At 40.4% G+C, this 17,099-nt stretch overlaps 2 protein-coding genes across 2 annotated transcripts in view; one reads left to right on the top strand and one right to left on the bottom strand.

Annotated features, from left to right (window-relative positions):
* LOC115263181 (cyclin-dependent kinase 14-like) overlaps nucleotides 1-17,099 on the top strand; it is a 632,917-nt gene that overhangs the window by 37,697 nt on the left and 578,121 nt on the right. The gene's annotated exons all lie outside the window — the stretch shown is intronic.
* Nucleotides 3,767-6,934, bottom strand: LOC134287218 (uncharacterized). The gene is made up of 2 exons (XM_062848893.1): nucleotides 4,948-6,934; nucleotides 3,767-4,312 (listed from the first exon to the last, which is right to left on the bottom strand). Exons 1-2 carry the CDS (start codon nucleotides 6,178-6,180, stop codon nucleotides 3,959-3,961), a joined length of 1,587 nt encoding a protein of 528 aa, XP_062704877.1. The 5' UTR covers nucleotides 6,181-6,934; the 3' UTR covers nucleotides 3,767-3,958.

Below are 17,099 nucleotides of genomic sequence, written 5' to 3'. Positions count from 1 at the left end.
CCGCGTACTTTGCATCTAAGAACATATTCATTAAAATCCTTTCCAGCATGGAGAGAGAGAGGAGGCGGTTTTAGATGCGGTCGGTTGTCGTCGCATCCGTTTCCGAATGTGTTCGGTTTCACATGTTTACAATTTTGTATTCATTGGCTGTTGCTGGGGACAAACGAGGTACATATCCGTGTAGGTACTGACTGGCGCATTATTGGTAGGAAGGTACAGCAGCGCAGCGGTTGCCGGAGTGGCAGCCTTGCTACAACTGAAGGGAAATGATGTGTGAGTTGTCACTGCTTTTGATTTGAGGCTGAGTTGGATTGCGCTCACAGAATTAGAATTACTCAATTCATTGGGGATGTGTTCACATCGGGTGTAAGTACGATGCCGAACGGCCCTGGCGACACGTGTATGAATAAATCAGTTCTTCTTTGAGCAAAATCATCGGTGTATGGGGCTTCGAAGGCATCAGAAAAACATAAAACTTCCAAAGATATAGAATTGAGCTACGTACAGTGACCCCACACCGATGAATCACCTTTTGTACACTATTTATGAATCACCATGTTGATCAAATCCATAAACTGTGGTCATTTTTGCCGATTCATAAATTGTGGGGTCACTGTACATATTACCTGACATTTCTGGTCGAGTTGGTAATTAATCTTTCTAAACTATACCTTTGTAAGTAAGCAAGAACAATACAAAAACACCTGATTGTGTTGTTACAATTTCAACTAATATTTAGAAGTAATACAGAGTAGTTCCACCAGATTAAGCTTAACTGACAGAGGTCTAACATAATTTCTAAATTTCTATGAATATTGCACGAATTTGATAAAATTGCACTAGAAATTGCAGTTTTTTGTTAAGTCGTTACCCAATAATGCAAATGATAACCTTTTCTTTCCGCCTTGAATAGCCTTTTGATCATTTGCTTTCACCGTGTTAACGGTTTTGTTGCGTTTTAATAAAATGAAGTTAAGTCTTTCACTAACTCAGATTTTTGTTTTTTTTTTATATTGTTCATCGTGCCATTGTTTTTTTGTTTGTAAACGCAAATAAGTGTTTTCGAGATTGCATCCCCAAGAATGAAATTCCACAACAAATCAACACCGCCTGAAAGCGGGGGAATCCAATTTGCCGGTATATATGGGATACATGGTCCTAAAATAGCGCACGTAAATTCTCAAAATTAGAGAAACATGTCGGACACGTCCGCCGCTATTAATAGGTGTGGTGTCTAGAAAACCAGCCAGCGAAGATGCGATGCAACCGACGACGAAAAGAGATGGGCATGCTGCACCCGCGCGTAACGATTCCGCGCTGGCTTCGATACTTTCCCACAGTAATATTCCCGTCTTCCGTGTTGCTCCTACCACGGAACAAAGTCGAAGAAAATGCCGGCGTAAATTTGTGTGTGATTCGACAAGGAATGCACCGGCGACCGACGACGACCACGATGAGGGAGCATCACAGCACATAACTAGACACCGCGACGTGTTTGGCATAGCTAGAGGTGCCAATTGGGTTGCAATTATTTCAAACAAGAAACGGAAAGAATGTTCAAATTGGGAAAAATGTTAGTAACCATTCGTGATTTTGCAATTCCGTCAGAGTTTTTTCTGTAACTTCGCTAGAAATACCTCATGAATACTTTCCAGGATTTCTCACAAGGATTCTTTCTTGTGAATCTTCTAAAATTTCTGATTTCTAACCAATCTCTGCTGAAGTTCACGAGGATTCAACCGAATTTCTTTCAGATACACGTGCTTCCAGAGTCCCTCGTGAGATTCCTTCTCCGTTTTATCCGAAGACATTTTCGTGGGATTTCTACCGGTATTTATTTCGATATCGCAGATGTTGTCGCGGAGTCTCTCCTGTTGAAGATTTCCCGCGATTCTTTCCGGTGTTCTTCTTGGGAGTTTACCAAGAGATAATTCCGAGATTCCTATGAAAGTTACTACAAGTAACTTACCTCGCGCGATAATTCAGAGGTGGTCAAGAGATCAGTGTCATACTACAGTAGAAAATGTTTTAATAATTCGTTACCAGTTGCCCTGCGACATGAGCAAAACATAAGTAAATTCAAGCTGCGGGACAACCGTCCGTGGTCCGTTCATCCGTTGGTTGGCAGTGAGGATGCACCATCTCTTCCAGGTAAGAAGCTGGCGTATATCTGGCCAAAGTTAGCGCCTGATAAGATGGAAAAACTGTTCCAGAACTTGCAAAAAACAACACTGCTACTGACTTCCACAACGTGCGGGAAGTACCACCTAAATTGGCTTCCGTATTGCCATAACTCCATTGTGATGCGCTGTTGGGCAACTGTCAATGATCCGCTCATTCGTCTGCCGAAAGGATCCAGCACTTCAAGAACTTGCAGAAACTTGCCGTGAGCTTTTTTCTAGAGATTCCCTTCATTTTCTACCGAATTTTCAGCTGGTTTTTTCCTAAAGGTTCTTGCGGAATTTTTTTTCTCCGAAAATTCCGGGAAACAATTAAAATACGGTGTTGATTAGCAGAGATTTCTTTTGGCGTTTTCAGAAAATTCTGGTTTTTAATTACCCAGGTAACCACTAAGCATTTGAATAAGCCGTTATCATTTCGTCGGAAAATGTGTGCCGCATAGGTGGATGCTTTGGTGGACCATAGGATTGTTTGAAAGAGGGAAGAAAGAATCATATTCCACAGATATTTAAAAGATGGGATCGTAATCTTCTACCACAATGAAACATCTAAATGAAAACAAGTTTTTGATGTTGAATCTGAAGCTGTTATCGAATTATTTTTTATATTGGCGATTAAATCAACGCACGCCACCGGAACAGCTTTAGCATTGTGGATCAGGAGCAACAGAATCAGAAGCAGATATAATTCATCAATCTCCGGATCGTAAGTTCAAATCTACATCACTACAAAAATCAGCAAAAAAGTACCACCTAGCACCGGCTGGAATATGGAAGGACGATGAAGCGGAAAGCAGGCTGAGAGAACGAGAAGCAGACGTCAATCTATTTTTGTTTTTTTTTTTGCTCGACGAGGCGTTACGCTTCTTTGACATTTCGTCGCGACGTTCCTGAAGGGATAGCACTAAGACAGCCCGTTATTTTGCCAAAACCTGCTCTAAGGTAGCACTATAGGCGCATATACGGCTAATTAGCATTAAACGCCTTGTCGTAAAGGCTACTATAATGCTGAAGGAATGCTATTTTAAATGCTTACTGGTTACTTGGGTAATTTACGGTGTTGGCACTGGGATGTCGCTTTGAATTTTCCGGAATTTACCCAGGACTTTTAACTAAGATTGTTTTCGAAGAAATTCCCGGAGAAATATCGAAAGGATTCCAGGTGAAATCTGGCGAAAAGCTTCGGAAAAATCTCGAGAGAAGCTTCAGAAAAATTCCGAGAAAATCAGGACATCTCGGAAAAAAAGTTCTTGGAGTAATTTCGTGGAAAAAATGGGGAAACTCAAGGATGAACTCTTAAAACCTCTAAGAGGAATCTCATGAGGAACTACGGGTAAAATCTCGAGAGGAAATCCAAGAGAATTGTCGCGAACCTCTTTGGAAAAAATCCCTGGATCAACTTCTGCTAAAAACACGCAAAATCCCAAGAGAAAAGCTATCCCGGAAAACCACTAAGAGGAATGAAGATACTTTAGATTTGGATTAATTTTGGAGAAATATCCGGGAAGAAATCCTAGGCGGTATTCCAGCGGAGACCCAGTAATCCCGGAAGAAACTATGGTAAAAGTCCCATGAACAACATTCATTTCATTTCATTCATTCATTTATTTAGTTCACATCAAATTCATGATAATACTGAATCAACAATTTGCCGCCATAATACTCGATTTGCAGCTGCAGCTCTCCATCCTCGGCCACGCCCAACACTCGCCAGATCACGCTCCACCTGGTCCGCCCATCGTGCTCTCTGCGCTCCACGCCTTCTTGTGCCAACCGGATCAGTTGCAAACACCAGCTTTGCAGGGTTGTTGTCCGGCATTCTTGCAACATGCCCTGCCCACCGTATCCTTCCGGCTTTGGCCACCTTCTGGATGCTGGGTTCGCCGTAAAGTGCAGCGAGCTCGTGGTTCATTCTTCTCCGCCACACACCGTTCTCCTGCACACCGCCGAAGATCGTCCTTAGCACCCGTCGCTCGAAAACTCCGAGTGCTTGTAGGTCCTCCTCGAGCATCGTCCATGTCTCGTGTCCGTAGAGAACCACCGGTCTTATTAACGTCTTGTACATGGTACATTTGGTGCGGGGGTGAATCTTTTTTGACCGCAGTTTCTTCTGGAGCCCATAGTAGGCACGACTTCCACTGATGATGCGCCTTCGTATTTCACGGCTCACGTTATTGTCAGTCGTTAGCTAGGAACCGAGGTAGACGAATTCTTCTACCACCTCGAAAGTATCCCCGTCTATCGTAACATTGCTGCCAAGGCTTGTCCTGTCTCGCTCAGTCCCACCTACCAGCATGTACTTTGTCTTAGCCGCATTCACCACCAGTCCGACCTTTGCTGCTTCACGTTTCAGGCGGGTGTACAGTTCTGCCACAGTTCCAAATGTTCTGGCAATAATATCCATGTCATCCGCAAAACAGACAAATTGGCTGGATTTCGTGAAGATCGTACCCCGGCTGTTGAGCCCGGCTCGTCGCATAACACCTTCCAGGGCGATGTTGAATAGTAGGCAGGAAAGTCCATCACCTTGTCGTAGTCTCCGTCGAGATTCAAATGAACTGGATAGCTCACCCGAAATCCTTACGCTGTTCTGCACACCGTCCATCGTTGCTCTTATCAGTCTAGTCAGCTTCCCCGGAAAGCTGTTCTCGTCCATAATTTTCCATAGCTCTGTGCGGTCGATACTGTCGTATGCCGCTTTGAAGTCGATGAACAGGTGGTGCGTTGGGACCTGGTATTCACGGCATTTCTGGAGGATTTGCCGTACGGTGAAGATCTGGTCCGTTGTCGACCGGCCGTCGATGAAACCGGCTTGGTAACTTCCCACGAACTCATTTACTTTAGGTGAAAGACGACGGAAGATGATCTGGGATAGCACTTTGTAGGCGGCATTCAAAACGGTGATCGCTCGAAAGTTCTCACACATTAACTTGTCGCCTTTCTTGTGGATGGGACAGATTATCCCTTCCTTCCACTCCTCCGGTAGCTGTTCGGTTTCCCAGATCTTGACTACTAACTGGTGCAGACAGGTGGCCAACTTTTCCGGGCCCATCTTGATGAGTTCTGCTGCGATACCGTCCTTACCAGCCGCTTTGTTGTTTTTGAGCTGGTGGATGGCATCCTTAACTTCCCTCAGCGTGGGAGTTGGTTCGTTCCCGTCCTCTGCTGCACCAACATAGTCATTTCCTCCGCTGCCTTGGTCCTCCGTGCCTACATTCTCTTCGCCATTCAGGTGCTCGTCGAAGTGCTGCTTCCACCTTTCGATCACCTCACGTTTGTCCGTCAGGAGGCTCCCTTCCTTATCCCTGCATATTTCGGCTTGCGGCACGTAGCCTTTGCGGGATGCGTTGAGCTTCTGGTAAAACTTGCGTGTTTCCTGTGAACGGCATAGCGGTTCCTTTTCCTCGCACTCCGCTTCTTCCAGGCGGCGCTTTTTCTCCCGGAAGAGACGGGTCTGCTGCTTCCGCTTCTGTCTGTATCGCTCCACATTCTGTCGGGTTCCATGCTGCAGCATTACCGCCCGCGCTGCATCCTTCTCCTCCAGAACCGCTCTGCACTCCTCGTCGAACCAATCGTTTCGTCGACTCCGTTCTACGTACCCGATTGTGCTCTCGGCTGCGTTGTTGATGGCTGCTTTCACTGTACTCCAGCAGTCCTCTAGAGGGGCCACATCGAGCACACCCTCGTCCGGCAACGCTGCCTCGAGATTCTGCGCGTATGCGGTGGTGACATCCGGTTGCTTCAGTCGCTCTAGATCGTACCGGGGCGGCCGCCGGTAATGTACGTTGTTAATAACGGAGAGTTTTGGGCGCAGTTTAACCATCACCAGATAGTGATCGGAGTCGATATTAGCGCCACGATAGGTCCTGACGTCGATAATGTCGGAGAAGTGCCGTCCATCAATCAGAACGTGGTCGATTTGCGATTCCGTTTGTTGTGGTGATCTCCAGGTGTAACGATACGGGAGGCTGAGCTGGAAGAAGGTGCTACGAATGGCCATGTTCTTGGAGGCGGCGAAATCGATGAGGCGTAGGCCATTTTCGTTCGTCAGCTGGTGGGCGCTGAACTTTCCAATCGTCGGTCTGAATTCCTCCTCCTGGCCTACCTGAGCGTTTAGATCTTGACGTCGTGGTTTGGGCAGCGGTCGTACTCGCGTTCGAGCTGCGCGTAAAATGCGTCTTTGTCATCATCAGTGCTTCCGGAGTGAGGGCTGTGCACGTTTATTATGCTAATGTTGAAGAATCGGCCCTTGATTCTCAACCTGCACATTCTTTCGTCGATCGGCCACCAACCGATCACGCGCCTCTGCATGTCGCCCATCACTATAAAAGCTGTTCCCAGCTCACGTGTGTTGCCGCAACTCTGGTAGATGGTATGATTACCTCTAAACGTTCGCACCATAGATCCTGTCCAACACACCTCCTGCAGCGCTACGATTCCGAACCCGCGGTCCTTCAGTGTATCGGCGAGTATGCGGGTGCTCCCGATGAAGTTGAGAGATCTGCAGTTCCACGTACCGAGCTTCCAATCGCAAGTCCCTTTTCGTCGCTGTGGTCGTCGCCATTGGTATCGGTTCGCATTCTTCTCTTGTTGATTTTCCGGTGCTAGTCTTTTTTACGGCTGGCTCGCAGGGCCTGACACCAACCCACTAACCCAGGGAGCTGGGCTTACCTTCCCGGAAGCTACGGGTTCTGCATTGGCATTTCCTCCAACTACAGTGCTAAATAGCTAGGCTCGAGCGCCAGTCTTCGCCGTGTGAACAACATTCATAAATCCCGAAAAAAACCTCGGTAGTAACTATTTTTGGGAGCAAATAAATAAGAAAACCTCTAGATGAAAAACTATACAACTAGAATTAAAAAGAGAAATTACGATAGAAATTCAGGGGGAATCTCAGAGAAATACAAGGAAGAATCATTGATAAATTTTGAAATTTCAGCATTACTACACCACCGGCACAGAAAACAAACATCCAGGAGCAGTTTCAAAACTTGCAAGGCAGTTAAAGATCATATGGTCTGGTGGGTTACTTTTTTGAGCTTAGAAGAGGGTCAAGTGCTAACAGCTCTCGGGGGGAAGAGCAATTGACAAAGTGTCGGGACTGGGATCTGGGATCGAACCCATGACCATTCGTTTATGAAGCAAACGTGTGATCTCTGTGCCAAGGGCCCCGGTAAAGTTGACTTATTGATTTCCTGAACGTTTTTTTTTTACTTTTAAAGTGTTTGGATGTGCTTTCGTTTTAAAAGAAATTTTCGGTGGAAATGTTCAAGTGATTTTTGTAATTGGTCCAAAAGAACTCTTGAAACAATATAAAATTATCTTAAATCGATTTTTGTTTTATATTCGAATTTGTTCTAATGAAGTTCTTGGAAGAATTCAGCCATTCTGTGGAATATATAATCTGAAGCATTTTGCCTTAACATGTTTTCTTATTTTTTCTGGATATTTCTGTAGTTTTTGTGAAGCACCGTGATTTTGGGTGAAATTGGTCAATTTTCCTAGCTTTTGGCGAATCATTTTTGAATACTTATCGATATGATGCTTTAAAACAAGTACGACCATGGTTTTCATCAATCATCGAGGTCAAAAATTCTACTGCAAATCAGTTTATTGCAAAAAATATCATTTGAAATAAAAAATCAAAAATTTCAATTTCGGGGTGTAATTGATCAGTCAGCGAAATGTTTTTGTAATGGTTAACATATTTTTTCCTCCTGAATTAACCACCCCGGAATGCGAAAAGCAATGCAAATTTTTTATAAGCTTAGTAAATTTTTAATTTTTTAAGTTTGAAGTTTCATAAATCTTAAGGAAACGCCTGAAAGTATGCAATTTACATTATATGTTATAACTTCCGGAAAAGTGCAATTTTATGCATAAATTTCAATATTTATGGAACTTTTGATGACGAAATCGGGTTTAGGGAATACTTGGCAGCTAGAAACATTCATTCGAATATTTATTACATTTGCGATACAGCTACGGTAACAAAAGTTTGAAAGTGTCTTTGAACTTCGCCTGACAGGCTGTTTCGGAAAATATTGAATTTTATACAGAAATATGTGATTAATTGACTGTAAAACATGTAAACTCATCATCCAATAACTCTTGAGCCAGGTAATGAACATTTTTTACAAATTTTTCTAAGTTCAAAGCGTAATTTTTAGCAAATAAAAATGGTCCTCTCGTCGATCAATTTCACCCAACTAATCAATTTCACCCGAAATCACGGTATATAAATGTTATACAATTTTAGGCTAATGTTTCAATTAAAGCTTTCAGAATTCCGCCTGGAAAACTCAGGGAATTTTATAATTTTATTTTATATTATGTCAATTTGAGCGACGCAGGATCTCTGTTATATTCTGTTCAAGTTGGGACAGTAATGCTGTGATTAATGTTGCACTATACTTGGGAAAACGATACTACTGCTGGATTTATCACAGTGTCAGCCTGTCTGATCTTATTATTCGAAATCGAGCTATTCTAAGGAACCCTAATCGTGGTTATGGTTTAGTTTGATTAGTTTGTCGTATTTTATTCAGTAAATACAACATCTTTGACCGACTTCCGCAGATAATTAGAGATGAATTTCGAGTTTGATGGCGATCCATTCTGATTCGCTCTTTCTACTGTCCCTAACACCAGAAAATACTGACTCCCTCACACGTCACCCGCCATCCTCGTTTTGTGATCATCACCACTGATATGAATATGACTGTCATGCTCATGACTCTCTTCTTCATCTTTTGCTGTAGGTAGCAGAAATACGCACAACTGAGTGCGATAGATGCACATGAATTAGTTAGTACAAGTATTGAACGACGTCACAAATCCCATCATCAGGAATCGAATCGAACGATCTTCACGTGATGATCGTGATAATTTTCAGCACTGGATTTTGGTGACTCCAAACCAGGGATAGGAACAATCACTTGCAAAGAGTTACACTCACTTGCTATTATTTCAGCTCAGAAGCAAGCTATCAAAACACGATGCATGATGGACTGTTACCTTGTACTAGAAATTTGCACGCATATCAAAGTAGTAACAGAGCTATGAAAGTGACTCTCCATCTCCACGGAGTGAGTGAAATTTTCATTCCCCGCGTGAAAAGACGTAGCTTCATAGCTCTTTTACGAATTTGTTTGAGACCCGTACTCATTTCGGCGAACTTTTCGATAAAGCTACTAGGTAAAATTCATCCATACACTGTTTTTGATAGAACGCTTCTGAACTGACATAGTACATGGCTAGTGAATGTAACTCTTTGCAAGTGCAAGTGGAAGTTCCCATCACTGCACGAAACATCACGGTACAAGAGCCCATGTGTACCATTCACTCCTCTTGTTGTGAATGGCAACCATTTACAAGCAAATCCCAAGCAATTAAACAACCGGTGATGATGAAATCACGTTGATTTTCGACAATTTCATCCATACCAATCCTGGCAAGGATTAAACTTTCAAACGATGAAAGTTCAACTGATAATTTCGGCTCGTCTGACAGAGCAACACGTGACCCCGCCCCAACCGACCGACTGATAGCGGGACGGATACGTGCATCGATTTCCGCGGGATATTCACTTTTCTCACATCACCCAAACGGTGGCGCGAAAACGTTATGAAGGCTTACCCGTGTCGGAATCCATCGATCGTCGTCGTAGCTGTCGGCAAGAGATAATTAAAGCTTAAATCAATTATAATCAGCGCTCATTATGGCCGCGCCGTTACTCTCGGTACGGATGTAGCACGTAATTGATCCGCGGAAGGTATAGGTAGTCCGACCCTGGGCTTTGGATCAATATTGTCTAGGGAAGAGTGTCTTCTGAGGCCCTCTTGTTTCAATTGTTGCTAGTGTTGTTAAAACATATTTATTTATTACTTTATTGTTTTTTTTTCCTGATATAACAACATTAGATTAATGGGTGCGACAGGAGTGACCATCAAAGCAACTTATGTCCCTGGATAATTCGATCTAATAGCCAACGGCTTCCTCAATGGCCGACTGGGTGCGTGCTTTGGGTGGCGGATTTAAGCAAAGGAAGGGGAATCATACTTCGATTGACTTCATCGGATAAAGTGCCATCCGATAAGCGTTCTTGTGTGAATCACCTTCCATCGTCTCGCAGTCAAAATTGAATTTAATAAAGCGAATGAATGTTTAAAAAAACTCAATTATTAAATCAATTGTATTACAGATTTGTCCTCATTTCAACTCTAAACATTATTTTCATTACTGTATTAGTTGCAATATTTAGTTTTAAAGTTTAAGAAAAAGTATAGCTACACATGACTGCGAGACGACGTGGACCACATTGAGGAAATAATTAGTCGATATAGGGTAGTTGGACCATTAGGGAGAGGCCTCTATTTTGGATATTTTTCTGCTGTTTCTCGGCCGGTTGGACTGGTTGACCGTATTTCTTTTTCGCGGTGAGATATTTGCATTATCTACCCAAGCACGGGAATTTGGGTCAGTTGGTTCGATGTTGATTGGGTTGTGACAGGGGATGTCCGAGATGGTTGCCACTGCCCAGATGGTTCGGCATCCTAATCAAATTTTGAAATTTTTAAAGGCCCAGCTATGCTGCAAATACAAAATATTTTATTTTCTTGGAAATTAATTAATATTATTCATCGAATACATTAAATTATGATTGATATTCGTGACGATTTTTTTTCCTGTTTGGTCACATACACACTAAAACTAAAACAGTTACTGATATTATTCATAACATAAACACTATACACATAATAATTACTAATCAATTTTTCCTTCTTTGTTTTTCTCTATTAAATGTTGCATGGTTCGGATCCTTGCGGAACATGAACGGTGCATGAGCACACGCTTTTTCAGATTAACATATGGAAGATCTTCGAAAGACAACCAGAAGCTAACAAACACAATCTATGGGGAAAGTATCATCGACATATGTAAGTAAACAAATGTAAAAGACTCTTCATGGAACCTGAATTCTAAGCGTGCAAAGGTCAATAACTAACATACGGCGGGAAACAAGAATTTCTCAGGAAACTAAGTGGATGGGAAATTTTACTTCGGTTTTTCGCATTGTAAATGAAAATTTAACTAACGTAACGCGTACGAACGAATAACTAGTTTTCAAGTAGTTTTCTTTTCAAAAGCTCTAATTCTCTTTTTTTTTGCAAATTTGTGGAACTTTTTTATCTCGTCGAATTTTGCAGCCGAATAGCATTGATATTTTCAAGTCCATACTAACTCCCGGCGCCAGTTGCAACACTTAATTTTGCCTATAGTTCCAAAGCTAACGCGTGATCAATAACTTAAAATGCTTTGTTGACGTCAATGCTTCTCGACTCGACGAAAACTGATTACCTACTTCTTTGACTAAGCTGGACAACATTACCTATGTATGACAAGGAAGATAATTTAACGTTTTTAAATGTTGGTATTATATGAAAAGTGAGGGAGTGACATGTTTTCCACAAGAAAAACTAATAGGACTGAGCGAATCCTGTTAGGTACAATGAAGCTAATGCGTTATCAATGAGACCAATTATTCTGGACATTTTGGACGAAAATTACTACTTATCTTAAATAATATTCTGCAATAAATGACGCAAAAACATTATGACTAGCAATTATTGACATAATGAACATAACAACTTAATATAACACCTCAATAGAGTAGAGTAGAGACTACATATTTGATATGGGGCAAAACAGTAACGCTACTTAAGTTTGGGAATCTAAGGCAACTAACTGACAAATTGACAAGGACCTAACATACAACATGAACCTTACTACAGAAACCAATTTCACACTTTCTACTGTATTTGCATTATTGTGTCTCAAGTCTAGTCTAATACCTTTCCCCAACCTATACCATTACCCTTCCGATGGTGTTCATGTGGTCCGCACGGACTATTACGGCCATTACCCCTCCTTGATCTTCGGCATTGGATTGACTTGCGCTCTTATTGCCCCACCAACTGCTGCAAAATGAAAAATGAAAATGAAAATGGAAGGTATAGGTAGTCCGAAAAAGTAGCACCCCAATTGAGACGCCGGAAAATGGCATACGCGCTGATTACGACGGACAAAGCCAGAGGGAATGGGCTTATTTGAAAGATCGTTGGAAATCCACTGGAAATCGTAAAACTTTTAAAGTCTTTACAAGTAACCGAAAGTTCATCTTTCCGTAACAAAATACACATTTAAGCTCCACAAAGTTCAGATACAATTTTAAATAGAAATTTACTTTGTCATATGCGCTGATTCCCGTGATGTCAGACGTAAAATAGTCAATAATTTTAGGTGATTTTCGGCCGGAATACTACTAGTGTTCAGATGTTGGCTTTCTCGGTCTAGGGTCAATCCAAACGGCTAGTTTTGGATTACCGGTTGACTGAGTAGGTACCAGTAATCAATGTTTAATGTTAAAGTATACTAAATGTGCAATGTTTTTAGTTTTTCCCTTGATAAAGGCCAAATAAAGCCGGCCGAAACGTAAGGATAATCCAAAACTAGCCGTTTAAATTGACCATAGACCGAGAAAGCCAACATCTGTACAATAGTCAATAATAATTACAGATATTCCAACTTACTTGCCAAAGGCTTATCAGATGAAAACAAAAAGATGTAGACTATCAATAACCAGCCCGTGTAGAACTAAAATCGAAAAATTACGCAAAATTTGACGTTTGAAACTTCACTTACGAGTTAATTTATTTCTCGTTTTATGTACGATGAAGTACACCGCACCAAAGCAGCAGTCAATTACAAGCGGATTGATTTGAGTTTTTGTTTAGAGTTAGGCACGTACAGTATCTAACTCTACAAAACCTCAACAAAAACCCAAATCAATCGGTTTGAAATTGATTTAGTTATAGCTGCAAGTGCTCAAAATAAGTACACCTGCCCAAATGGTACAAGACCCTAGTACTTCACACTACGGAAAAATATTTCTTCGTCTTTATTAGCAAAGTTAGCAAAGCTTCTTAGAAGGGTATACTACTTTCAAGTTCTGAAATTACTTGAGAATTAAGTTGCTCAGGAGACTAAAAACTACCCTCTGACATGCTGCTTAGATGAAAAAGTATTCAAATATCTGACTTTTTGGTTACTTAGGTTATTATACTCATGTTAATCGACAGCTAATCAACCTCGTTTGAAAATGGCCATCCTGTGTTGTATAGGATTACTAACTAATCACATGATGTGGATTCTTCCCGTTTTGGCACAACGGCCCCACAGATGCAAATATTCAAACCACCCACATATGTGCCCGGCCGCGCGGCATAGTGACTTGTTGGAACGCATAGAGGTGGCACATTCCGCACCTACCAGTTGATTCGATTAGCGCCATAACAGTTGTGCACGAGTGGTCGACCAACTAACAACGACCATGTGGGAAGAGCACTGCCGAAATTCCGATACAGCCGAAATGGCGCGCATTGTTTTGCGCCGAGATCGAAAAACTCATAAACTAGCCGAACCGTGTATAAATCGACCGTAAACTTGATGGAATGGGATTCCTCATTATTGCTCGATTCATATGTGTTGTGTTGTGTAGGTATGAAGCTTTTGCTGTGAGAGCTGTCAAAGTGGCTGGAGATGTAGTTTATGTAGGTTATTTATTGGTTTTTGATGATCATACAAATTTTGATGAAATGAGATTCAATCAACTCACAGATTAGTTTGGTTTCAACTAGCTGGGTGGTTGTTATTCGGAGCAAGGTCATCCAGCTGTACATATTAGGCTACTAATTCGGTGATGACTGATACAACGTTATCGTTATGGTGATTGTGAGAATTTCTCGTGGTTGGATTGTGAGAAGAGGAAGGAGATCATTTGTATATTATGCTTCAACATAAACTTTGTGAAATGTGTTGGAGATTTTCATCATAGCTGAAAAATAAATAGAGTTGCAAAAAACTGAGTGTTTATTGTGTGAACTTGGATTTGCCGAAGTCATGGGTTCGCATACCATTTTTTTTTCGAAAATTTGTTGCTTAATTTGTGAGAGCATCTACAAAAAAAAAACTGGGCATCAACAGAGTTGGGCTACCTATGAAAGGCCAAAATACCAGAAGGCTAAATTCACACAAGGCTGGACCTCTAAAGACTAAAATGGACAATTCTACTATTTTCCAGACGTCGTCAACTCAAAGGAAGTCGTGCTCAATATCATCCAAACACTGCCAAGTTCATCTTATGTTTTATGGATTTAGTCGCATCATTGTTACACTGTTACAGTATATCTTATAAGAATTGCTTATGTTTGAATGCTAACACTATAAAAGCATTACTCGAGAGAAAAGCCTCTGTTTAAATAAGAATAATTTTCGATTGAAATAATACCAGTCACATGTTGTTACATATTATTCAACTCAATCTTATAACTCATTTCATTTGCTATTTTCAATTTTCAACTTAATGTTATGATTCCTGGATTTAGCCTATTGAACTTCAGTCTTATGCTAGCATCCCACGAAATTATTGTTTGGGGTTATCACAGTATAATTGATATTTATTCAAACAGACCTTAGGATATTTGGTTGAAAGGCATTTGGTCGAACGTACGTTTGGTATGGTTGTGTGAGCTGCCAACTTTTCAGGTATGTTTCTTTCTATAAAACATATAGGGTAAATCGACAATTATTGCACATCTTAAAAACTCGTCAATTGTTGCACACTCCATGCTTTTCGTGCAACAGTTGGCGAGTTTTAAGGTGTGCAACTATTGATAATTTACTCTACCGTCCTTTCTAGTTTTATATACTGACTTGTGAAACGATTTGTCCTTCTTTTGAACACAGGCTATTCTTCCGAGTTTCCTATTTATACTATATTTTATTCAGAGATTTGAGATCTTTGGAGCATCTAGATTTGGAGCATGTCTTTTTGTTGAATACTTTTCCTTCATGTTCAACAAGTTCATTGCGTTTTTATGTACCAAATGAAGATAATTTTATCTGTGATTTCTCTTTCTTTTAGGGTGTTTTTTTTTAAGTTCAATCATTTTACTTTGTTTATACCTATGTCGAAGCTACTGACTTTTCGTCAAATAGCACAGCGCAACATTTTTTTGTCTCAAGAGCAAACTTATGTGTCTCCGAAGGATTTTGGGCCGCTGAATCCGAATCCGGGCTCAGATTTGCTCTAACACGTCACAATTTTGAGATATACCTCAATTTATAGGGCAAAATATGTGATTTGGGCTTTTTTGACTGCAAGCCATTAAGCTTGGAAATATTTTTTTTAAGCAATCAAAAGGTTAATTGGTGAATTAACATCTAAATTAACGACTCATGCAAAATATTTCGTTTTACCTAATCAAATTTGATAGATTTAAGCATTTTATGTTGGTATGAAAACTTGCATGCAACTTTTGGAGATTGACTTGTATGGGAAATATCGTACCTAGCATAAATCGCTTAAAACTATCAAATTCGTTTTGGTAAAACGAAATATTTTACATGAGTCGTTAATTTAGATGTTAACTGACCAATTAACCTTTTGATTGCTTAAAAAAATATTGCCTTACTTAATGGCTTGCAGTCAAAAAAGCTCAAATCGCATATTTTGCCCTATCGCGTGTTAGAGCAAATTTGAGCCCGGATTCGGATTCAGCGGCCCAAAATCCTTCGGAGACACATAAGTTTGCTCTTGAGACAGACAAAAAGTTAATTTTTGTTACGCTGTGTAGTTTTCCTTCTTTTAAGCATTGGCTTTTCTTTAATTGTTTGCATCTAAGGAAGACCACCCCAATAGAATCTCTGATGAGCAAATCAGCAGTAATAACATTCAACCACAGTATGATAGAAATGCCTAAGCTAAAAAGAAGGAGAAAGTTCGTTGAATATCAAGAAACTTGAATGAAGTATCTATGTACAAAAGAACGAAAAATCTACGATTAAAAGTCAGTAACTCTAAAAAACGCCAACGGCTAACGAAACCGACACCTAGTAAACAAATTACAAAATGAACAACGTTGTTGTTTGCATAAAATCATATTGATTTTTGACTAAATGTCCATTCGATCAAATGTCCCTTTCGACTAAATGTACTTTCGACCAAATGCCATTCGACGAAATGTCCTAAAGCTGCTGTACAAATACGGGGATGAATTTCTCCATAATAAATAGTTAATAATAATATTGTACATTGTGAAGTTGGGGAAAAAGAGAGTGTTTATTGCCAGTCAAAGCTCTTTGAGAAATCTTTGTTTGTGGAATGACCAATTGGTGTAATGGTTAAGAGTCTTTTACTTCAAAAATTATGAAAACTGATCAATGTTTCGAAAAGTTATGACAAAATGTTGGTTTTTAATCAAAGCATTGTAATTTGCGATGGTCCTTCCAATGCATGTATTGGAATTGCAATGAAATCGAATTTATTTTTTTGTTTTGTTTTGGGGCGTAACTAGGCTCTATCATGTATAATTTTTTACTAAACAGATTTGAAAATCGTATTTTACACATAGTTGGGCCAAAGTTCAAATTGTGGGACAAGAGTTCGAGCCATGTGGCAGCTTATGGTAAAAACCTAAAATTCTACAAAATGTACATATGTATTATCCCTAAATATGATGGAATTAGTAATAAAATTCGATAAAAGTTGAAAAAAATGTTGTTTATCTGAATTTGGCGAAAACTATTAATTGTTGGTGTAGTAAATTTAACCCTGTTTTGAGTAAAATCCAGATCGTACTTTAAAGTGTATTCCAGTTCCAACATCAAATATTAATTGGTTTCAGATATTCCTATTACCAAAGTGTCAAAATAGTGTGTTACGGTTAGAGTAGAGTGGGGCAAGAGTTTCTTTTGAAGTTTTTGAGCTCAACTCAAATAATTTCCTTCGGGTGTCAAGGTTGTTCGAAGCCATTTTGAAAAAGAGTGTCTTTTACCCAAAAAATTATGAAAATTGAT

This window comes from Aedes albopictus, chromosome 2 (genome assembly GCF_035046485.1).
Source record: "Aedes albopictus strain Foshan chromosome 2, AalbF5, whole genome shotgun sequence".
NCBI classification, from domain to species: Eukaryota; Metazoa; Arthropoda; class Insecta; order Diptera; family Culicidae; genus Aedes; species Aedes albopictus.
This window is presented reverse-complemented; position numbering and strand designations above follow the sequence as displayed.